Source organism: Branchiostoma belcheri, unplaced genomic scaffold (genome assembly GCF_001625305.1).
Source record: "Branchiostoma belcheri isolate BF01 breed outbred unplaced genomic scaffold, Haploidv18h27 scaffold76, whole genome shotgun sequence".
Taxonomy (NCBI): Eukaryota; Metazoa; Chordata; class Leptocardii; order Amphioxiformes; family Branchiostomatidae; genus Branchiostoma; species Branchiostoma belcheri.
The window spans coordinates 557,684-582,367 of NW_017804420.1; the positions used below are offsets into that span (position 1 = coordinate 557,684).

The following is a 24,684-nucleotide window of genomic DNA, read 5'->3' on the forward strand; positions in this document are numbered from 1 at the left end:
AAAATATGATGTATGGTTTAAATCTACTTTTTCATCTTGTCTTGTTTTACTCAATGCATTTGTTTACTTTTAGTATTAGCTTTAATCGTGGTTGTAAGAGTGATAATATTATTAATAAATAGCAGAGAGGTGAATGAAAGTCCAAGAATTGTCATTATAAATTGTGTTTTTAAGTATCGCAAATAGCTGAATTTCATATTGTTTTTTGTATCATGGACTTGGCGATACGTATAACGTACCTGTTTATTGAATATTACAAAGTTGGTAGTGTGATAATACCCATGCAATTTAGTTCATTTGGAATACTTGTTATTTTTCATGTTTTCAGCAAACGAGATACATTCCTACCCCGTTTGCTCTACATTTAACTCTGGGTGTGATTGATGGCGTAATGCAGCCTTTTAAATGACAGATTGACGTCAACAATTATCATGACACTTATATAAGTCCCTAGAGATGGTGCTTTATTAGAAAATCTATGTTTACACAATTTATTGGTTCTTGAAAACTCTACCCTCACGTTTTTACCCCAAATTTTCAATGAAATGAAATGCCTATTACATATCCGAATGCAGCTTTTTTTTGCTTTCATTAGAATTCCAGGTTTTCTTGTGCACATATATCACTGGCTTGAAAATGAAAACCGCCCCCTCTATCTTCACTTGGTACAGTCCACTTATGTTAATGACCCCCTGCAGCGAGGTAGGATGTGGCTGTGATGCAGCCTGATTTATCTGCAAAGCAATTACCGTCTCTCTCCGCACACCTGTGTCAAGGTAATTTTCACAACCTGTTGGATCACGACGCGTCTCCTTTTTCCGTAGATCTCGGCGCAGGATTCCAAATTCGGGGAGCGGATCTAGGTACGAGTGATGCTCCAGGACTGGCTTGTCTCATCGGGAGGATGTGAGAGAAAGAGGAGGGTAGATACAAGAGGCGGGAGGGTTCAGAAACAACAGGTCCTGTGAAGTCAACGTCGTGAGACCCGGGATGGCAGCCTGTGGGGGGACCGCCCAGGGAAGCAGAGGCAGGATGGAGGCCGTCTTCAAGGGAAGCCTTCAGAACGTCAACCTTAAGCAATACAGCAGGTGCATCAAGGTGTTCCTGTCGGCAACGCCCTCAGGTACGTTACCCAAAATAGCAGCCCTCGATATTTACTCCGCTGCAATATGGATGTCAGAAATCCTGCCGCCACTGTTGAAGTACTTGCGTGTAGTGAAACCACTTGTGTGCGTGTTGGGTGATGTATGTATGGGCAACAAAGGGCGCTATTTTGACATCTGGGATGGACGGTGTTTGTCTAAATTAGCACATTTGTTGCATCATTTGGAGACAACATAAAGCCCGGCCAGGAGTGTGCATCTGCAGTGAATACAAATCGCATTCGTGTGGTTTGTTTTGCTAAATGCGTGACAGAATATATCCCAGTGCCCATCTCCCAGCTCTATTCATGAATGCTGCAGTAGATGCATTAAACATAATAGAGAGTGTAAACAAGCTGGTAATGTATTTGCCAGGATGGGGGTTTGAGTAGATGTTGGCTGCAAAGCTGGTGTAATTTCGGGGCACTAGATTATAAACAGATAAGGCTCTGTTGCTCACTGTGATAAGTATGCATACTGTAATTGTGGTGTTCTGAGATGAATACATAAAAACAAAAGGATATATTGTTGTTAATAACCTTTTCATAGTTGTACAAATTGTAGACAATAGCTTTTTTTTTTTTTTTACTTCAGTACTGTAACATTAATTGAAACAAGACTTTGATTTTTAGTATTACAAATGTACCTAGTTTTTTAGTATCATAAAATATCTGTTTCTTAATGAATACAGAAATTATTATGATACTGCTCTTATTTATGACTTTCAGTCAGAAAGCATGCAGTCTTGCTGCTATGGAAGGTGTTTATGAATAAATATAGTAGTAATGTTTTCATATGATACAGCCTGAAACAGCAATCATATACCTTTTGTTATTATTCATTGCTATTATTTTGAATATTTATTGGCTACTATTTTGCCACATGGCATGATTTTGGTGGCCTGATTTTGGTGGCGGTCTCTTTTATCAAGACAATTACTTGCAATTAAAAGGAAAATTATAATGGCATCATATTTTTGACAATTACTTTTTTTAATGATGCCCTGTCTGTCTTTACTTACTACTTGTCAAAAATTATGGGAAACAGAAACACGATCTTCCTTTTAGCCCGGCACAAATTCTCAAGAGAAAAGAAGCATTACTGATAATGGGAAATTATAAAAGGAGCCAGAATTAGAGTGCATGCATTCATATATCCCTCTGGTATAGGCAAAATTCCATTTATTTCTTTGAAATTATTTCTTCCAGCAAATCGTGGGCAATTTTTTTCCTTGTAAGTTTTACTACTACCATTGTGATGATTCAAAGGGAATATAGTTGTTTTGCATTTCATGAGGTTTCAATAATTTGAAAATAAATGATTCCTCAGTAACGCCATTATATTAAAAATTTGTCACAAACATAGCCCCCATAAATGGAATTATAAGGCCACACCAATTTAATTTCTTGGTTAATGGATTCGCCCGCTTCATTTTTTTCTGATTTGCAAAAAAAAAAAAAAATTCAGAATCAACTGCAAAATGCTCTTCCTAGTTGTTACAGTTTTTCCATTTTTCAATGCAGTGGTATCATTAAAAGTTCAAAATTCATTGTTTAAATTTTGAACCAGCCTGGTGTGTTGACCTCGTGGCTCCTATCGTACCATTTTGGGCCATAATAGGATGCCTTAAGGCCTGTTTTTATTTATTTTTTTTTGCCCACCCGCTCCATTATTTTTCTAGAAAAATCCGTTAACCAAGAAATTAAATTGGTGTGGCCTAAGATTGTAAAATACAGTTTGTATATCAGTTTTTCACTGTATCATTTATAGATTGTGGAGTGCAGGGAAATACAAAAATTTGTACATATTGTACTGAATAAGATATGGGAAAATTTTTCTTTATTTATTGATTCTGCATAGAACTAATCTGTTTAAATCAAAATGTCACATACATTACAGACGACAGTTGGATGGGTGGGTATTTATATGGTATAGTCTTAACTGTATCACCCTCCAAATCAAATCAAAGGAAGAATTGATGTATAATGCACTTGCAGTATATCCCAGTGGGATTTTTCTCTTATTGCTGGATTGTAAACTGTCATGTTTATATCTAGTCATATATTCAAATCCTAATTTTACACAATATTATATAACCCAATAAAAACACAGAGTGATAAGTCTTCCATAATTTGACTTACTAAGATTTACATTTGTGATTCTAATTCTAATTATATAATATTATATAATAGGTGACTAAAAATCCAATTTTAATCCAAAATCCATCCAAATTATGTATCCTAGTATAGCCCAGATGTTTTTTCTTATTTTTCTTATTTTCTTATGTTGAGAAATATTTTCTTGCCAGGGGGATTTTCAAGAAAATTCAAGAAACATTCTTCAAAGATTTTCTATGTTGATTCTTACACAAAGAATTTTATTCTTCTTTTTTCTTAAGAAAAGAAAATATTTCTACTATCATGCTCACCAACAAGAATCTTAAGAATTTTTAGAATTCTAAGAAAGTTTACGGTATTTTTTTTCTACTATAAGAAATCTTTTCTTGTGTACAGAATGGTTTTCTTGCTTCAAGAACAGTTAGTTCTTAGTTCAAGAAATATTTTCTTATGGACAGAATCGTTTCCTTGCTACGGGAATTCTTGAATTTCTTGTTCAAAGAATAATTTTCTTGCTACAAGATACCATTTCTTTGTACAAGGAAAACAAGAAAAACTAGAAAAAAGTATTTTTGGTAGTCAAAATGATCTCCCTTTCTCAAGCACAGTAGTACAGGCAACTAACATTACATGTACATGTACCCTTGTTTAGCCTACAAATGCTACAAGGTTCAAATGCAGGTACATTTTCATTGTGAGTCCTTCTCTCCACTGCATTCTGACAACAAAGTGTAACATTGTGACAAGAAGTACATTTGTAAACCTGCTGGAGATTTCATCCGAACGTGTAACGCTAATGTTAAAGCAACGTGACTTTGTTTACTTCACAGGGCTTGAAATACTGGGTGCATGTGCACCTTAGTGCACTCAAATTTGGAACTGTGCACCCAATTTTTTTCTGTGGGTGCACTGATGCACCCAAATATTTTTGTAGATATTTTTGTACATACTAAATGAATACTAAATGTAATAGTATACAGGATATTCTTGGCATCTAAGTGTCAGTAAAATAATAAAATCTTTGTTGTAGTACAGATTAAAGCTTAGAAGAGGAGCAGCAAAAAATTTTTGTGCACCTAATTATTTTAGGTACATGTAATACCCGGTGCACCAGTACACCTATTCCCAAAAATGAATTTCAAGCCCTGCTTCATGTGGATAGCAGCCATTGCCAAGGCCAGGTCACATAACAGAAAGTCAAGAATAGACTCTAAAGTCTTCAATATACACAGAATTTCAAATCATTGTTAGAATTTTCTTGTAGGTGTATGAGTCAGACAAGGAACTGATTTTTGTTGTAGGGTCTATATTTAGCACTGCTCATGCATAATAGTAATAAACACATTCAAGGAACCATAAATTTTGTCCTTTGTTTTGGCAACACATACTTTTGTGACAGCACAAATATCAATATTGGGGAGATCTGTGTTGTCACAGTCAGACCGGCTTTTGTCAGATTTGTCTGCAACATTACAACATGCAAGAAAAAGTATTTCGAGCTGGTTTGTAATCTACAATTGGCACTCAAGTTAGCAGGGCTCGAAATACTTTCTTTCTACATGTTGCAATGTTGCGGACAATTTTCCCCTACATTATGCAGAATTTAGGAAGTACTGATCATACTAAAAACTGTTTAGAAACAATTACTATTACATTAAATGTATTATTTTCTGTAATTTATACTTCATAGGTGGTAACAGTCAATGCAGCAAATACAAATCCACATGTATAATTATTATACTATATAAACCCAGTACATGGACTGGTGCAGGTTAAGTGTAGGTAGACATGATAGAAATAACATTACAGCTCCAATTTTATCTGCACTAACCTGCATATCTAACCTGCATATGCAGGTGGGATTTCTGGCCCTGTAATCGGAATCATGAATTCAGTCTCAATTTATGGTAGGGGCGTCCTTTCCAGATAAAAGCTTTGACAGCTCGTTTGATCTAATATAATCAGCCACTAATTGTACGCTTGTAATTCAGGCTTCAAAGCGAGAGAAGTCAGCCATACAAAATACAAGATATGAATCTTTTGGAAATCCTGATGAAGCGATGTGCCTGCTTGCATGCTAAACTGTAGCGGTGGCTGTCGCCAGGTTTCTCAGCCAGAAACTCGACTCAGTTGAAAGGCTGCCTATATTTTGTAAGTCCCCACAAAGACATCTAGTTATGCTCATCACTTACTGGCAAGACTTGATGATGCCTCCTTTTGCTATCAGCCCAAGAAGAGATCTAGACAGTCACGCATTTGCCAATATGTTAAAGGACTTGGGATGATTCATGTTTGGTATGTAGGATTACAAGCCCAACATTACTTCTTTCCAACTAGTCCCAGGCAGCCCATTGTGCCCGGCAGAAGGATCTACCTTGGTGAGAGTTTTGATAACCGCCTTTACCCTACATATCTTGCCATTCAATCATGCCTTATATAGGAGGGAGCAATACATGCAGCTGAATCAGGAAAGGTCTGAAAAGATTCTTCAGACGATTACTTGTTGAAGACAACAAATGGGAATGTATATGAAAGTTAAATCTAAAAAGAACAACCTAAATAGAACTGAACAACCTAAATAGAACTTTACAAATTAGTCCCTCCGTCACCATTTTCAAAAATCATATATACTAAAGTAGCTTTCATAAATAACCCCACACATTCTTAATTTTTGTTTAAGTTTCCTTGTTCACTACTTTTCATTACTACTTTTCATTATTGTAGATAGTATTGTATCGTATTGTATTTTATTGTTTTGTTTCATTTACCCGTTACCTAAGTTATTTCTTATTTATCCGATTTATTTGAATTGTTAATTACGTTATGAAGGGAAGCCTCCTCATAAGCATTTTATGCTTCTGGCCTCCCTGCACTGTTACATTTCATTTATATTTTCTTGTATCTGTATTGTTACATTTTGTTTTAAAGTGCGAATAAAAACTGAAACTGAAATCTTAAATATCAACCTCCAAACACAATGAGATGTACTGATCACTTAATCTCTAGTCGTTTCCAGGATAGTAAGTGACTCAATTGCTAATGAAATGTATCCTCAAACATAACCTACATTATTTAACATAAGGATTACACAAATGTTTTGAAAAGTGGAACTAAGGCCACACCAATTTAATTTTTTGGTCCTCTTCGTTTTTTTCTGATTTGCAAAAAAAATTGATTCTGGTCCTGAATCAACTGAAAAATGCTCATGTTTTGCCCCCAACAGTTGAGAAAGTCCTTTTCTTCCTAGTTGTTACAGTTTTCCCATCTATCATTGCAGTGGTTTGATTAAAAGTTCAAAATTCAATGTTTAAATTTTAACCCAGCCTTTTGTGTTGACTTCATGGCTCATTCCATAGCATTTAAGCCTATAATAGGATGCCTAGACCTGTTTTTATTTTTATTTTTTTTCGCCCTGTCGCTTCATATTTTTTCTGAAAAAATCCGAGAACCAACAAATTAAATTGGTGTGGCCTGAATTACAATCACATAATTTTATTTATCTGAATATTGATACTTGTGTATGCAAGTAAACTATTTCTTTTTCATTTGAGATGTTTGCAAATCTATAAAGAGTTAAGTTACAATATTATTTATTTCAAATGCAACAGTACATTACACTGACGTTTGCTTATAGATTGTGAAGAGTGAAAATTCTGACTGTGATTTGCTACTTTTCACATAGTCCCTTGTATTCATGTGTAGTCAGTTCTTGGCTAGGGTGTTTGTGAGAGCACAGCGGTAGAACGTACTGCACCTGCACAAAACCCGTAATGTATTGCTTGTGCTTAGCAATACATCTTGTTAAAAGTCATATCCATTTCAAGGATGACATACTGTCCATGAAATATTGTGTTGGAAAAAGATATTGTCTGCAGCAGGCAAAATTCTGATGCAATGTTGACCAAACATTCAACTAAAACCATGAAAAATCTGGGTTTTGCACAGGCACAGTGCATTCTGGTGTGCTTTGTGTTAGCAGTTTCTGCAAGGGACTTCTCAACTGTTTATACTATATAGATGGCAGTGAACAATCTCCATGAATGCTGAAAATGACACTGATAGGAATATGCACTTAGCAGGTACACTTATTCATATGCCACATGGAAGGAAAGAAATGGATGGATCTGTCCTTGGTGCTGAACATAGTCATCCTTTGGCTTGTTACTCTCTGAATGAGGTCAGTGACCTCTGATAGCAGTATTATGTTTAGTTAGGCCACACCAATTTAATTTGTTGGTTCTCGGATTTTTTCAGAAAAAATATGAAGCGACAGGGCGAAAAAAATAAAAACAGGTCTAGGCATCCTATTATAGGCTTAAATGCTACGAAATGAGCCATGAAGTCAACACAAAAGGCTGGGTTAAAATGTAAACATTGAATTTTGAACTTTTAATCAAACCACTGCAATGATAGATGGGAAAACTGTAACAACTAGGAAGAAAAGGACTATCCTCAACTGTTGGGGGCAAAACATGAGCATTTTTCAGTTGATTCAGAACCAGAATCATATTTTTTTTTTGCAAATCAGAAAAAAACGAAGAGGCGAATCCGAGAACCAGCAAATTAAATTGGTGTGGCCTTATGTCCATACATTTGTAGCTACATAACTCATGATCCCTTTGCTGCATTCATATGTAGTTTGACATATCGTCTGCTAGTATCCTTGAGATGAAGGACAGTCAGAACTTTTCAACTTTGATGCATGTCACTTTAGATTAGGCCACACCAAGTAAATTTTATGGATGACGTCCTTTGGAGACCCTAAATCTAATGCGAGAGGGCGAAAAAAAACAAGTAGGGCCCTAAAAAACAAGATGCCTTGATTAGAAATATACTAAGAGACAACAAATGTTAGGACACAAATTGAATGAGGTGACACAGATTAACAAGCAAGAAGTCTTTTATTCATCGTCAAAACAGCAATAAATCAGGTGGAACAGTGGACAGTGAAAACAGGATGGTAATAGACACTTTCTTCGCGTTACGGGTTTCACGTCAATCTAACGATTTGCGGCACTGTCGTGACTCTTTGGTCATAGTTACAGGAAGCGGAATTTCTTTTTTTTTTCTAGGAACAGGCGAAAATCAATGCGCGCGCGGACGTCATCCATAAAATTTACTTGGTGTGGCCTTAATGGATTGACTTGAAAGTTAGGAATTGTAAATGGGAAACCACCCTAACACATTAATAGCATTCTGATAATGGAGTCTCTGTCAACAAAAACTCTGATCGGAATATCTACCAGTAGAATCATCACCAATAGACCAGTTTACCTTTCACTGATCGCATGAACTGCGTATGTCACGGGGGACATTTCGAATAGAACACCACTCTAGAATGCTTTCACGTGTGTTGTCCCCCCCTGACAGATACCCTGATGTGTGTAACATTAATTTCTGAAATCTCCTGACCTGCACTGGTACAATGTGTCTAAAGCTTATCGATACTTCGCTGAAGGATGGCTGTCCCTGTTTCCTTCCACCCAATCTCACCAGATAGCCGATTCTGTTATCTGGGAGAAGAATGCAGACCATCGCAGTGATCTGCCAGGGGGGACACCGCAAGTGAAAGTTGCATTTAACTTCTGGATTTTAGAACAGCGTTCTATTCAAAATGTCCCCCTGTGACATAGGCAGTTCTCTTTAATGCAATCCCTGAAAGGTAAACTTGTTTGTTTGTTTGTTTCACATAACCAGTAAACTGCCTTTAGTTTAGGCATAACATGTACAAGCTGCAGAAGACCGGACTGTAAGGTTTGAACCACTCATACCGGGAAGGTCCCCTACTCTTTTCGATAAGTGCGGTGGGTTCTTTAATGTGCATGGGGTGTGGCTCTCCCAAACACGGGACCTCCATTTAATGTCCTATCCGAGAGACGTCCCTAACCGAAGCTACTCATTTCCACCTGAGTGAAGTGAGGAAAGTGGTGTAAAGTGCCTTTCCCAAGGGCACAAGATCGGTGACATGGGCTGGATTCGAACCCGCGACCTCTTGGGTATGAGCCGAACGCGCCACCAACTGCGCCACACGACCCCACAAACTGGTCTATTGTACCAGATCCCAGGCTCTACCGTGACATATACAACTTACATGTATTTTAAGTTTTGCTCCCATGCAGCACCCTATTTTCATATTGCCTTCTTAGTCAATCTTTTCTTTAAACTGTCTAAGATCCAAGGAAGTAAATTTGTGCGGCCAGAATAAAGAAAAAGGATGCTGGTAAGAAAAGACACATCTTATTGCTTATGCCTGATTGGTGTTGAGATTAAAACTGGGGTGAGTGACGGATATTTTATCTCCATGTTGAAGAGCTGAACGCTCAGCGAAAAATGCAATTAGGTTCTTCCTGCCTTGATCCAATTTCCCCATTGGGTAGACAGTGGTTGCTATGACTACCGTGACGTCAGTAAGTGTCAGATGGGATTGTGGACCAGTATAGAAGCTCCCTACAGTCCATGTTTACTGGCCGAAGAGACTAGTTCTGGGCGTTGGATTATAAAGGAGGAGGTTTCATTGGAGTACCAGCTATTATTATTATATTGTGTAAACCAGTCATGTGGAATATGCCGTGCTCCAATTGTTTTTCCGGCACACTTCTTGCTGAATATGTGATCCTTCAACTTCTTTGAAGTTTTTGAATATGAGTGAGCATTGTATTTGTTCTTGAGAGTCTCTTTTTTTTAACATGATTACTACTTGAGCAATCAAATAATAGATGAGGTACAAAGACATGTTACGTTACTACTACTGGGGTATAGTCAGTAGAGCCCAAGAAAGCAAAGTTTGTGTATTGTGTGTTTGTGTGTGTATCTGCATGTGTGTGTGTATGTGTGTATGTGTGTGTGTGTGTGTGTGTGTGTGTGTGTGTGTGTGTGTGTGTGTGTGTGTGTGTGTGTGTGTGTGTGTGTGTGTGTGTGTGCGTGTGTGTATCTGTGAGTATGTATGTGAGTATGTGTTTCTGCATGTGTGTGTGTCTGTGTGTCTATGTAACTTGTTGCTACATATCTGTCGTGTTGCTATTTTGCCTGTGGGACTGGAAGGGTCCCAATTACTTATTATATATATATATAGAGGGGGTTCTGAAGTCTGTTTGTTTGATTGCTAAATTTGTTTGCCACCATGAAGGAAGAAAAGGGCACATGGATCTGTCCTTGGTGCTGAATGTTGACATCCTTTGGCTTCTGTTATTTTTGAATGGCATTTTCAATGTTATGGCGACCTTAGTCTAATAGTAAATGAACTATTATTCTGCTGTCATTCTCCTTTTACCATAAAGTCCATTTTCTGTTGAGTAAAATGGAAAAGGTGTTTATTTGGAGAAGAAGAAGAAACTAAGCAAAATGATATGTTTTCCTTCTTCCAACGTAAACATAATTCTAATTGCACTTCAGCCAAATGTGTGCAATTCTGCATTTTTTGTTTTGTGTTAAATTTGTACATTTTGACCAAGACCTACAGGGCAATAAGATTCATCAATCACTTGTGGAAAGGATTAATGTGGTCAATTATTTCAGCACAATGACTGATATCTATGATTGCAGTTGACAGATCTTAATATAATAAAAAAAGTAACAAGCACTACAGCACAGGCCACGAAATACGCATCAATTTTCTTGGGGCATTCTGCGGGATACCGCAGTATGTCCTGCGGTATATTGTGGAACGTCGTGCGGGAGATTGCGGGACGACCTGCCGGAGATTGCAGGACGTCCCGCAGAATTTCGCAGAACTTTTCTCAGAACTGTCCACTGGTAATGGTAAACGCCACTGCGAAACTTCTTCTGTGTAAGAAATCTTTCGCGAGATTTCAGTCATAAATGAGCAGTCTTTGTATTCTGAGATTTACATGACACTTATTCCACCTCATTTTCACGTATTTGTTGATAATTTGTGGACAATACCGGAGATTATCAGTGGGTCCACGCGGTCTCGGCCGTGGGCGATTGATGTTTACTATCTGATACTCTGAGTTTGTTCCGATTCGTGTGATTCCATTAAACATCTCACATAACTACGAACTAGTTGGATGGATGATGGATGCATGGATGCCTGTGTATGATTTAACAAACAAAAATCCGATGCTATTATAAAAACTGCCATATATTGCAAAATGTACATGTAGCAGCAGCATCAGGAGAACAAGCTTATGTCTTGATCTGTTTTGTCACTACTTCTGTAACTGCTCAGCATTAAGATGACATTCTGCTTTATCTATCAGTAGACTCATTAGCAAATCAAGCACATGTTTCTGTTCTCAGCGTTCCTGTGACCAATAAAAGCATTTCTTGTATCTACACAGAATAGAAATGACATCCCACTGTATACGGTGCTCCGTGACTAAAATTTGAGTTAAATATGACATTATTCTGTGTTGGAGCAACGTACAAGGTTCAAGATATGTATTTATTGAAAATTCCAATTCACTTTTTAGGTTTTTCTACAAAGATATGGCATTACACATAAAGTGATTCAATTTAGCTCAGATGAAATATATACATGTGTGTAGTATTGCACTTTGTATTGCAATGACTAAAACAGGCACAACACCTCACAGGAACATACAGTGTGTGGTAAAATATTCAAATATTTCAATGCAAATGTTAACAATTCTGTTGCAAATTGTCAATCACTGTTGTGAACTTGATTTGTTAAGTAAGCTACACATGTATGGAATGGCTAGCTACATGTATATCTGTGAGTTCTTGTTTTGGGGTGGGCCAGTTTACGGCTATTTCTGGTTACTCAGCCTGTGATCTGTAATATTGTTGATGGTAGTTATTCTTTGTTTTCAAAATTCAACGAAATCCTGGCAAATTTCAAGCAGAGCAGTTCTTCTGTCAACAGCCGCAGTCCTGAGGCACCAGAGATGGCCATTACGCGACAGTTTGTGACCCAAAAGGTCGAGGTTAATGCCATCCAGGAGACACTTTAGATCTCACATCTCGGGGGATCACGCTCAAATGGAGTCCTGTCTGATGGCAAATGCTCTCTGAATTATTCAAGCATGAAAGACATATCAATTTGACTGCTTGTTTCATGCATCAAAATGAAACCAAAACGACCGGTAATTATTCACAGTCATGTAACATGTAATGGACAAATAGACTGTATAACTCGTCCCTACACTACACCATCCAACCGTACTACAATCAAATACAGGCTTAGTGTTTTCATGTCCTATTCATGTATCCGTAGGTATTGTAACTGTCCTGTGTTTCTTCTGTATATCCACAAAGTATAAAGTTGATGCAATTCAGGAGTATGTACTCCTGCTATATTGTTTGATTTGAATAACATTGAAATTGAATAATCAGTATTCTAGCCAGAGCCAGAACCAGATCTTTTTGCCTTTGATGAAATTTTTCTGCTCATGACAGACAAAAATTTTGACAACCACGCATAATTTTTATTTTGTAGAGCTGTATGATACGTATGTTAGTATTAAAGACCATTCTCTTCACGTTTTAACACCATGTGACAATGTCATTATCATTACATGTTGTTTCCTTGAAAACCTAATCAATGACACAAAGCCTGTGCAGTTTAACCCGCCTCCCCCATCAGAAAAATGGAATAGTCGTGACAGGAACTATTTTCCAGATACTCCATTGTCATATGCACCAAATGGCCTGAAGATATTATCAAGGTCACCATTAGGATAAAAGCCAAGTTCTCTATTTCCATTAGATCGCAGAGATGGTATTTTAGTCTCCACTCAACTCCGTCTGAGTTATTCTAGTCGAAGATAAATGGAAAGTTGTTCAGACAGTTGCTTTCAGTGTACTTCACTCAAAGGTTTGGGGGACTGGCAAAATGTAAATAGGGCTATACATTTTCGGATTACTGAATGACCTGAACACTAGTGGGAAGCCTTTCTGCATTTAAAAACAGAAATGTTTTTGTTCACATTTTGTTTTCATTTAGTTTGAAAACTATGTTGAGCTATGCAAAATAGATGTGCCAGATATCATCTGAATATTACACTTAAACATACTGGTTACATCAGAAGCATCAGTCATAGTGGTGTAGCCTCTATCATGCTTCAGAGGTAGCTGGAAAGAGTAGAAATTGGCAAAATGGACAAATAACATTATGTAAGGCACTAAAGTACATTATACACATGTGTTGCACAGTTTTCAGGGAAAATTATGTTGTATAGTTTGCCACTATGAAAACTGTAGTCCTTTAGCAGACCAATTCCCCTGGCATGTTATTTGATTATTTGCCCAATTTCTACTTTCTCTTAAGCTGCCTCTGAAGCCTGGTAAGTCATGTAGTGATGTGTTGCTGGGCTCAAAATTCTTTCTTGCTGTTTTCTGCAATATGAGTAAAAAAAATACAAGACTTTACCATTGATTGCAACTGTATTTCCAGCCCAAAAGTGTTTCATGATATCAATTATGATAGTGTGTCAGAGATTGTGGTGGTGTAACAATTATCATGATAGCGAAACATCAATGATGATAGAAGAGTAGCAATTATGATAGCCTCTCAGTAATTATGATTTAATCACAACAGTTTTGATAAAGGTAACAGCTAGATATGTATTTTGCTATCTTGGTTCAGTGGCAACAGACAGATATTAGTTAGTTTTCATAGTTCCCCATAGATACTATTAAAAAATAACAGAAACCAACGGATGTCCACATTCAGCACCATGGACAGATCCACACATTCTCTTCCTTCATGGTGACAAAATATGCTGGGGATTCTGATCAATCAAACAAGTTAATCAGAAGGCATTTCTAATCAGTCAAACTGGCAGACTTCACGCCTTTATCCATTCTACTTTGTGACCTTTCCAGTCCCACAGACAAAATATCAATGCCATGGATACATGGCAACACTTTACAGACACACACATTCATACATGTAATATTTTCAAGTTGGTAGTATGGTATCCAAAGGATTGATTATGAACTGTCTACTGTATCAGGAATGTTGTTGAAGTGATTGATTAATTGATTGATTGATTGATTGATTGATTGGTTGTTGACCCACTAAAAGGTGAAAGGTCCCTTTTGAGGCTATAGGGGCAGTGGATTGTTTATCCAGACTACAGTTTTGGAAGGGCGTATCCATAGCCCATTCATATCCTTTTATATACCCAACCAAACTCACCCATTTTACACCTGGATGGAGCAAAGAAAGTCTTGTAAAGTGCCTTTTCCAAGGATACAGCTTTGAGCCAAGAATGCAAATAATATACATGCACATGTAGTTGACACCACTTTGGCCTATACTATGACTTTAAGTAGTGACAAATACATTTGTATTGCATAGATAGTCTTGTATTCAGGCATTGTCATTTTAAAAACTGGGAACAAAGAAACCATATTGGCATGTCCATAGTGAGGTTTGAAGTGTAGAATGTAAGTCTTGGGAACTTCAAGGCAGCATATTGTGGATAGTGGATACTAGCTGAAAAGTCTGACGTTTTCAAAATCATATCCAGTTGCTTGAGTAACTGCTTTTTGGTGTGGGAAGCATATTGATTCTTTTTTTATGACTTCCTTGATAAATCTCAGCATACTATCTGAGTGTTTACCCAGAAAGATGAATGATGCAAATCAAAGGTGTTATCTAGTCCATTACATGCCACACCTGCGCCATTGCCCCAACAATAGTGGTGGGCCGAGTATTAATACAGTGTTTCTCTGTTAGATGCCTATTAGATGAAAAATGAATGGAAAGGCGCAAACTGGTTTAGACTGGTTCATCACAAAACACACAATGGGATGGCTTAGGCTTAGTACTGTGTACCGGTTTGCTGGACCAGTTCTGGACTTGTAAAAATGATTAGGTTTAAGTAAAAAATAAAAAACTAAAGTCAAGAACCGATTCCAGGCTTATTAAAAAAAATTATCGCATAACCCTTATCTTTCCACCTGACCACCTAAAACCATAGATTCGGACCATAGATTGCAAAATCTGTGCTGCAAAATGATGAAAACACTGCCATCGGGCATTGTCAAGTGTCAGCCTCCATGTTACATGTATGTGGCCAAAGTTTTGCCCTTGAAACAACATTGCAAGGTTGCCAACATGCAATTTTGTATATGCCATGGGTTTAGGTCTGGACTTGAATCCGGACCTGAAGCTAAATATGGGTTTAGGTCAGGTTTAGGTACACAGCATTACTCAGGCTTTGGGGTGTTTTGTGAGCTGTATCTCTCATAAAAATGAAAGCTATAACAAAAAGGAGTAAACCCATATTTTGATATGAATTTTGTCATTAATCTGAATCATTAAGACAATAAGACTGTAAGGACTGTTTTCATTGCATTTGCTTATCATGGGGTGTCTCTGAAAGCTTTTTATACATACAGATGTACAAGGTAGTGATACATATCATGGATTTTGATCTGTTTTGCCTACATTTATTTATTTATGACGATTTACCACATTTGTGGAAGGATTGACATAACAGGTGACTATCACCTGTTCAAAGATGCCAACCCTGAGACAAGACTGTAAGGTTTGAACCACTCACACCGGGAAGGTCCCCTACTCTTTTCGATAAGTGCGGTGGGTTCTTTAACGTGCATGGGGTGTGGCTCTCCCAAACACGGGACCTCCATTTAACGTCCTATCCGAGGGACGTCCCTAACCAAAGCTAGGTACTCATTTTCACCTGAGTGAAGTGAGGAAATTCGTGTAAAGTACCTTTCCCAAGGGTACAACGTCTGGGCGCATGTTCGGACTTGTTCGGGTACGACCCGGAATCGAACCCGGGTCTCCCTGTTTCATAGTCCAGTGATGTACCACTACACCACACGACGCCACATCCTGATATATGTCACAAAATGTAGCAGCGTTATCCTTGAACCCTTACTAAGTGGAGATTCTAATCTGAGTTATGAGGCTGAACAGATGCAGGCTCATTCCCAGAGCACTTAGGGAGGAGGGAGATGACTCTGGGAATGAGAACAATATTGCAGCAAAAATATTGTCACTCCCCAGGGCCCTCCTCAATAGTGATAAACATGTCTAGAATTTGCTTGAGGGTTTTATTTACAATCATCCGAGTAAGATTTCATCATTACTGCGTGAAACAAGATAATAACACAAGTGCATACATGTATGTAATAGCTTTTAGGAAATTGTTAGGTAAAATGCCATCCTCTATTATATTACTTCATAAGAGAAATTTCCAATCAACAGCCAGAGGCCACACCAATTTAATTTGTTGGTTCTCGGATTCGCCTCTTCGTTTTTTTCTGAAATTGATTCTGGTCCTGAATCAACTGAAAAATGCTCATGTTTTGCCCCCAACAGTTGAGGAAAGTCCTTTTCTTCCTAGTTGTTACAGTTTTCCCATCTATATATATACATTGCAGTGGTTTGATTAAAAGTTCATAATTAATTCAATATTAATGTTTAAATTTGAACCCAGCCTTTTGTGTTGACTTCATGGCTCATTTCATAGCATTTAAGCCTATAATAGGATGCCTTAGACCTGTTTTTATTTTTATTTTTTTTCGCCCTGTCGCTTCATATTTTTTCTGAAAAAATCCGAGAACCAACAAATTAAATTGGTGTGGCCAGAGCTATGATAATCGTATGGCTTTAAATTGTGATTTCTTGTAGTATGAAAACTGTAACTTTAGTCATTTGTATCTTCTCTACTAAGTCTTGTAAGTGAAGGAGGCTCCCTAAAATGTATCAACCTGGATGTCTATACTATCTAATCTCTCGTTTTTTATCTTCATTCTGCTGCCTAATTCCATACCCAACGTAAATTGGGTACCAAATAACTATCTTAGCATGGAGGTAGTTAAAACCTCCTCCTCGTCAATTTTGTTGTAGCCAATTAAATAGCCAATAAGGCACAAGGATGGGCTGAAAATGCCACCTGCATTGGTGCACCAGCGCTAACCTGATTTGGTTAGCGCAGGTAAAATTACAGCTGTGCAGGTATTTCTTATGTCTACCTTCACCTATGTATGTACTGGTTTATATACATGTACACCTATTCTGTAACATCTGTGTCCATAATATCACCAGGGTCCATAATATCGCCACCTTGAGAAAAAGTGTGCTTAAAGATATTTTTACTGCACATACCCTAGGTATGTACATTTGAGGTGTGCAGGAGTGCATACCAAAAGTATGTTGCAGCTAGTAAAAATATCTTTAAGCACACTATTTCTCAAGGTGGCGATACTATGGACCCTGGTGATATTACGGACACGGATGTTATGTGGATTTTTGTCTTTTGTTTGCTGCATTAAGTGTCCCCACCTATGAAGTGCAAAAGAAATAATGGCTTAACGGTTTAACCAGGTCTATACTTCCTAAACTCTAAGTTGCGCAGGTAAAATTTGTCTTCTTCAAGTAATTTTTAATGTTACCTGTATGAGTGCAGTTATGCAGATAAAATATCTCGAGCCCTGTTAGCAAATGATGAATAACAGGTTGTAGATTCACTCTGAAATTTTTTTGATGTTGGTAGAAAAACCCGTGTGTTGTGATGAAATTGTTTCATCTTTTTTCTCTCCCGTTTTTCTCCTATAGATACGATATTGGAGAGGGCTGCACTGAAGTCCGATGCCATCCCTGAACTACATACCTACTGCCAGAAACATGGGCTGGACTTTCAGGTTAGATCCTTATAAATTATACATGTACATGTAAGATATTATACAGTGTATTCCGTATCACATGAGGTACCACGCATTTTAATACAAATTTGAGTTTAGGCCACACCAATTTAATTTCTTGGTTAACGGATTTTTCTAGAAAAATAATGGAGCGGGCGGGCGAAAAAAAAATTAAAATAAAAACAGGCCTAGGCATCCTATTATGGCCCAAAATGGTATGATAGGAGCCAATTGAAGTCAACAGGCTGGTTCAAAATTTAAACAATGAATTTTGAACTTTTAATGATACCATTGCATTGAAAGATGGAATAACTGTAACAACTAGGATGAAAAGGACTGTTTTCAACTGTTCAGGGCAAAATACGAGCATTTTGCATTTGATTCTGAATTTTTATTTTTATTTGCAAATCAGAAAAAAATGAAGCGGGCGAATCCGTTAACCACGAAATTAAATTGGTGTGGCCTTAGAAAATTTGGTGTCCCTGAACTATATATGAACTAATTTTGACAATATCAATTCCAATATCTGAATCCGGTATTTTCACGTTTGAAAGCGTTTTCAAAATGTAGCCAGGTGCTTGAATAACAGTTACTTTGGTACCTTCGGGTGGGATTTGCTCTGATCTAATCTTTTTCCTCATTGGACACTTTAATTTCATATGTCAAAATGATGGAATGGCTAAAATTGTCCATCATTAGCAACAGGATCCCATAAAATGATGGATGCTAGGGAAAACACTGATTTCAAGGGCTGTGTGCATAATGAATAGCATGAATTCTAACCTTCTCAGGTGTCCTTTCTGACTGGCTGTCAGTAAATACTGTAATTCACTTCACCATCACAGTAGCAAAATTTCATGGTCTGAGAAAGATGGACATGTTCACAGAACTTATTAATGCATACCGTGCAGGGCTTGAAATTCATTTTTCTGAATAGGTGCACTGGTGCACCCAACCTAAAAAATTGGGTGCACAAAAATTGTTTTGGGTGCACAACATAAGATTGTAAAAATGTCAGCAAAAACTAATTATGTTTTATTTCTGAAGAAAGCGTTATTATAACAATAATTTTATTATTTTTCTAACGCTTAGATGTTAAGAATATGCTGTATACTACAATACATTTAACATCATACGTAAACCTCCGAAAATATTTGGGTGCACTGGTGCACCCACATATTAAAATAATTGGGTGCACAGCTCCAAATTTAGGTGCACTAAGGTGCACATGCACCCAGTATTTCGAGCTCTGCCACCATGGCATGCTAGGGGTTGAAAGTTCATGGTACAGAAGTGAATGAAAACACTGAACTTGAAAGTACCGTGAAAGTATCATTGACAATGTGTACATGTCCTTGGTGCTGAATGCACGAACGTTACTACATATCTATCCCTCTGATGGAAAATGTCAGCTAGTAGATGTTTTAGTTATCTTATTTCTAATCCTGCATTTCTAATAATGAGCAATACCCACTGATTGTACATACACATGGTAAGAATACAGTTTAGTGGGCAATCAGTGGCTCACAGCTGCCAAGTGTTCTCAATTACAATGAATGAGGTGTCGGTGGACTCTAACTTTGACAGACTGCAGGCCGTTGTTGTTGATGTTACCCACAACGGTGTCAGGGAGTTGGTTCTAGATGTCGAATGGGTATTGATGGTTATGTGACTCTTGATAATGTCAGAAGAGTAACGTCAGTATGTCTCCCCCCAGCTTGTGGACATGCACCATGAATGGCTGACTGACAGCTGTACGGACCATACCACTGCAGGCAGGAGACTACAGGAGCTGAGGGACTGCTACAATGTCTCCTGTGGCCCCTTCTTTGTGGTATGACCCCACACCTTTCTTACACAACAAACAATTCCACTGTTAATTTTTCACAATCAAAATCACAAACCATTGGTCTTCTAAAACCTTAAACAAATGCTCAGAAAAAGCACTTTCTGTATGGAATGATATGAAGTTGTAAGACTTACTAAGAGTACAATGATTGTTTTGTATTTGGTGTATTAAAAAAAAGTTATGGACTTCATGTCAAGTTATTGTTAATTGTCAGTGCATGTATATTTTGTATAATTTTTTTTTCCCTGTGTGTCCTGTAATGAGGTAGGTAGGACCACAGGAAAAATAATAAATATGTAATGCTATACTATTTTGGTTAAAAATAAAATAAAATCAACTCATATTAAACTCAAGGCATTAGACAAGCAATTTTATTTTAAGGCAACATTAATTTGATTTGTTGTTTCTTGGTCTGAAAAATGCTTAACTGAAAGATATGCTGTGATTTTCATCTTTTTTTTTTGTTTTTTCTATCCAGTCCATAATAGGAGACAGGTATGGGGAGTGTCCCTTACCCCAACATATCAATGAGATTGAATTCTGTCACGTACGGGATACTGCCATCCAACTTGGCAAAGGTAATTCTTTTCTTACACACTGTTATTGTAACTTATACATGTATTGTGTTGTTCAAAAATCGTGCAGTAATTCCATTAATCATTTGGTGCTATGTTCAGGGATGACGTTCATATATCTGCTGGATTAGATACATGTATGCATTGTACAATAAATTGTACCAGGTGTCCCGTAAAGGACTGCCTTAAGAAGTGAGAAGAAACTGAACCTCAACATACTGTAATTCACTTTATGTTCACAGTAGCAAAGTTCACGGTCTGAGAAAATTGAACATGTTCATGGAACTATATATTCACGGTGGTGACAGGTGCAGTAAAAAGAAAGTCCAGGAATCATTTGTTAACTGTAATGATAAGTTCCCGGTACAGAAGTGACAGTGAAAAGAGTGAACTTAACAGTACTGTGAAAAAATCAGGAATTACAGTAGTATTTCACATTAGTCTGACGTGTATTGTTCTAGTATAAGATATCCCTGTAATTTTTACTTCAGAATACATGAACAGTGTACTTAGCTTGTAAAAGCATAAACGTACAATGAAGGTCTTTCATCATTATTGTTACATTTTCAGATGTGAGCCTATTGGAGGAGTGGTATGTGAAGGACGAGAATGCAGTACCCCCAGAATATGTCCTACAGCCCATCGAGGCCAAATTACCACACTACGGGGACAGGTAAGGATGGACATCCAAACAGTCTGCTAGCTTTTCTCCAGTTTTGCTGTGCTCAAAAACAGCTGCTAGTTATAGTACAGGGCTCAAAATGCTGGGTGCATGTGCACCTTAGCGCACCTAAAGTTGGAACTCTGCACCCATATTTTTTTTCTGTGGGTGCACCAGTGCACCTAGATGTTTTATAGGTTTACATACAATGTATGTAAAGATATCTAATGTTTACTAGTATACAGTATATTCTTGACAGCTAAGTGTCAGAAAAATAATAAGTCTTAGTTGTATGAGATAATTTAATATGGTGCACCCAAAAAATTTCCTGTGCACCCAATTTTTTAGGTTCGGTGCACCAGTGCACCTATAAAGTGAGTTTCGAGCCCTGTAGTAAGTCGGCAGTACATACCACACCAGCGGGAAACCTGCACAGCACTTTTGCAGAATATCTTGCATTTTGTATATAAGGAAGACATGCTGTCTACAGTTTTCAAATGTTGTGTTAGAAAAGATATTGTCTATACAATACGCAAAATTCTGATGCAACATTGACCACATATCCAACGAAAAACTCTTACAGGTCAGAGGAGAATGAAGAACTGATGGACCACTATCACAACGTGTGGCTGAACACCTTCAACGCTCTACAGGACCTTCTCTACAAGTCTGCCCAGGCTGCACACCAGCGCAGAGCTATCAGTACCAAGCAGCTCAGCAAGTACCAGTTATCAGGTACATACAGTGTCAAGCTGCTGTTTTTTCCCTTGTCTTTCTGGTGATTTTCTTTTGTCAACTCAATAGGCCCAGTTGTGAGAATATACTGATTTGATGTGTTGTTTCTTGGCTTTAACAAATGATGCTGAACTGGAGAAAAAAGTCTGAGGGGAAGTCTGTACCTTCAAGTTTGTAAAGATATAGTTTAAGAGTCTTTGACAGAGTTAAGTTTTCCTTGCTGTCTGTCCATAGTTTGGTGGGATACAATACCATATCAATAAAAACAAGCAGATTTTAGGAGGGAAAGACTGGTCAAATGAAACAAGAAGTGACGCAAATCTTTACAGCATGTAATCGCTAATAAAACTTGTCTATTGCAAAATATCTCTTCTCCTTTAGAAAATTAGAAAGAGCTCATGATGCATTACAATTTTGCATCTTAGTCCAGACTTATGAGCATTGGTCCAACTCAAGTCACCATTGTGACCAATTATTTGAGACACAAGTTGTATTCACACTCATGCCACCCAACCAGCTATTCCAATCTCTTTATCAAAAGCATTGTTTACTATGTGTAGAAAATCATGTTGTTTGGATTTCTTCTATTTCTCCAGGTGTAGAAGCAGAGGTTTTGGAGGCTCTTAGCCTCGACTCTGAGCCGTCCAAGAATTGTGTGTTTTTCTTGCGCACGTTAGAAGGACTTTCCAAGAGTCTGTCGGATCAGAGTGCCAAGAACTTCACGGACATAAACAGTAGCCTAGAACTTGACAGCGCGGCTCAGGAGAAGCTAAGATCCCTCCGCGATTCCTACATAAACGAAAAGGTTGACCCTGAAAATACGGTCCGGTTAGGTACGGTGTGGAAGGACGGCGGACTGGACCCATCCACACACACGGAACACAAGACCTACCTTGCAGATTTCTGCTCACAGTTTGTTGCCAAATTGAAGCAGTTGATCGACAAAGTCGTCGACAACTACGCCGAGATGCAGTATCTAAAAGAAACACCCATCAGAGAGCTCTACTACAAGTTGTTAGAAAGCTCGGCGGTGAGTCTTGCTCACAGCCAGAAATTTGTTGCACGGGAGGACGTTATGAGCGCCATACGAGAGCTGGTCACTTCGGAGGAGTCCAAACCAATTGTTTTATACGGGGGACAAGGGAGCGGCAAGTCTGCAGTCATCGGTAAAGTGGCCACGTCGTTAGCCGACTGGACGGGGACGCAGCCCATCTGCGTTCTTCGCTACATCCACAACCACACTTGCACTCACACCTTGCTCAACGAAATCTGTCAGCAGCTGTGTGCAACCAACCTGGAGGGGGAGCTAGAGAAGATACCCGTGGAGTACAGAAAGCTGGTCTCTTTCTTCAACGACCTTCTCCTGAAAGCCTCTAAGTGGGGGAACATGACAGTCATTCTGCTAGATGGCGTGGAGAGACTACTACCCACAGAGGGGTTCCCCACCTTTGATTGGCTCCCCGCCGAGCTTCCATCAGGCATAAAAATGGTCCTGAGCATGACGGATGGCAGCGTGCTGGAGGAGCTGAAGGAGAGGATAGCAGACAAGCAGAGATTTGTGAAACTGTCGGACTTGACCGAGAAGGAGAGGATGATATTGATGGATTCCTACTTTACACACAGGAAGAGGAGAATAACAGCCAAGCAGAGGGTGAGTTTTCTTTAGGTCATACTAATTCAATTTGTTGGTTTCCTGACCTGTCAAGCTGTTCCAAAATGCTGTATATTACTTTCCTGTCTGTTTTGCCACACTGAGGTGCTGTACCTTGCTTTCTAGTCTAAGTGCTGTACCTTCTAGAAGAGCTGTAATTGCTGTCCTTTCTATTCTAAGTGTGGAACATTGCTGTCCTGTCTGTTCTGAAGTGTTGTACCTTGCTGTTTTGTCTGTTCTGAGGTGTTGTACATGTCCTGTCTGTTTTGAAGTGCTGTACCCTGCTGTCCTCACTCAGTTCTGAACTGTTATACCTTGTTCTGTTTGCTCTTAAGTGTTGTACCTTGCTGTCTTGCCTTCTGAAATTTTGTAACTTGCTGTCCTGTCTGTTCTAAATTGTTGTACCTTGCTGTCCCATCTACAGGTCCTCCTGAAGAATGCCCTGCAGGAGCCGTGCAGCCCCCTGATGCTGACCCTGCTGTGTCGGGAGGTGGAAAGCGGCAGCCCGCAGCTGTGTCAGAACGGCAGCAAGATGCCGCAGTCAGCCGAGGAGGCAGCCAACATCATATTCGACGGTCTGGAAAGTAGACACGACCAAGTCTGTTTGGGACATGTGCTGGCCAGCATCTGTGCAGGTTTGTTTATTTATCCTAATTAAATTTACCCAATCTTAAATGGATGGGATGGAAAACAAGTGTAAACACCTATGCTAGTTTTTTCCTGAGGTCCTATAGTGAAAGGTAATTTTAAAGGCATCCAATACAATTTCAGGGAGGCAGTACAAATGATATTCTGGATGAGAAAATTTGGCTGATATTGAAAGTAACTGCAATTTTGTACTTAAAACATTTGCAATAGCCCCAATAGAAGCTACAAGAGGAGTCCCTTTGTTTTTGGTACCACCAATAAATAGCTAGAACCAGCCTAGAGCTAGAACCAGCCTAGGATATGAAACAAGCAATCGTTTTCCATTAGTAAATTTTCTGTGCGATAGTGTTTATTGAAATGACAAGAAAATTGACTTTAAGAATTCAGTTTTACTGCCCTGAAATCACTTTGGGTGCCTTTAGAGATGTCTGAAAACCAACGATTCCTAACAAATGGGTGCGACCCTCTTGTTTCGCAGGCCGGGCTGGTGTGACGGAGACAGAGCTGCTGTGTATGCTGTCCTGTTGTGATGCCATTATGGACCCCCTGTGCCAGCAGACCAGCTGTGGGGACCGCACCTTCCCTCACACGTTCTGGGCCGCCATCAAACACGACCTAGGTAATGCTTAGTCTTCACTCACACTCACTCACACTCACTCACTAGTCCATTTGATGTCAGTTGTTCCCCGTGTCCCAAGTGTT

At 38.5% G+C, this 24,684-nt stretch overlaps 1 protein-coding gene across 1 annotated transcript in view; it reads left to right on the forward strand.

Annotated features, from left to right (window-relative positions):
* The first annotated feature begins 750 nt into the window (after positions 1–750).
* Positions 751–24,684, forward strand: part of LOC109485523 (NACHT domain- and WD repeat-containing protein 1-like) — a 37,132-nt gene continuing 13,198 nt past the window's right edge. Inside the window, exons 1-9 of the mRNA XM_019789212.1 lie at positions 751–1,123; positions 17,778–17,863; positions 19,581–19,697; positions 20,191–20,290; positions 20,858–20,960; positions 21,532–21,683; positions 22,280–23,334; positions 23,759–23,969; positions 24,461–24,601. Coding sequence (XP_019644771.1) covers positions 991–1,123; positions 17,778–17,863; positions 19,581–19,697; positions 20,191–20,290; positions 20,858–20,960; positions 21,532–21,683; positions 22,280–23,334; positions 23,759–23,969; positions 24,461–24,601 — 2,098 coding nt within the window. The 5' untranslated portion in view covers positions 751–990. The remainder of the gene's footprint in view (positions 1,124–17,777; positions 17,864–19,580; positions 19,698–20,190; positions 20,291–20,857; positions 20,961–21,531; positions 21,684–22,279; positions 23,335–23,758; positions 23,970–24,460; positions 24,602–24,684) is intronic.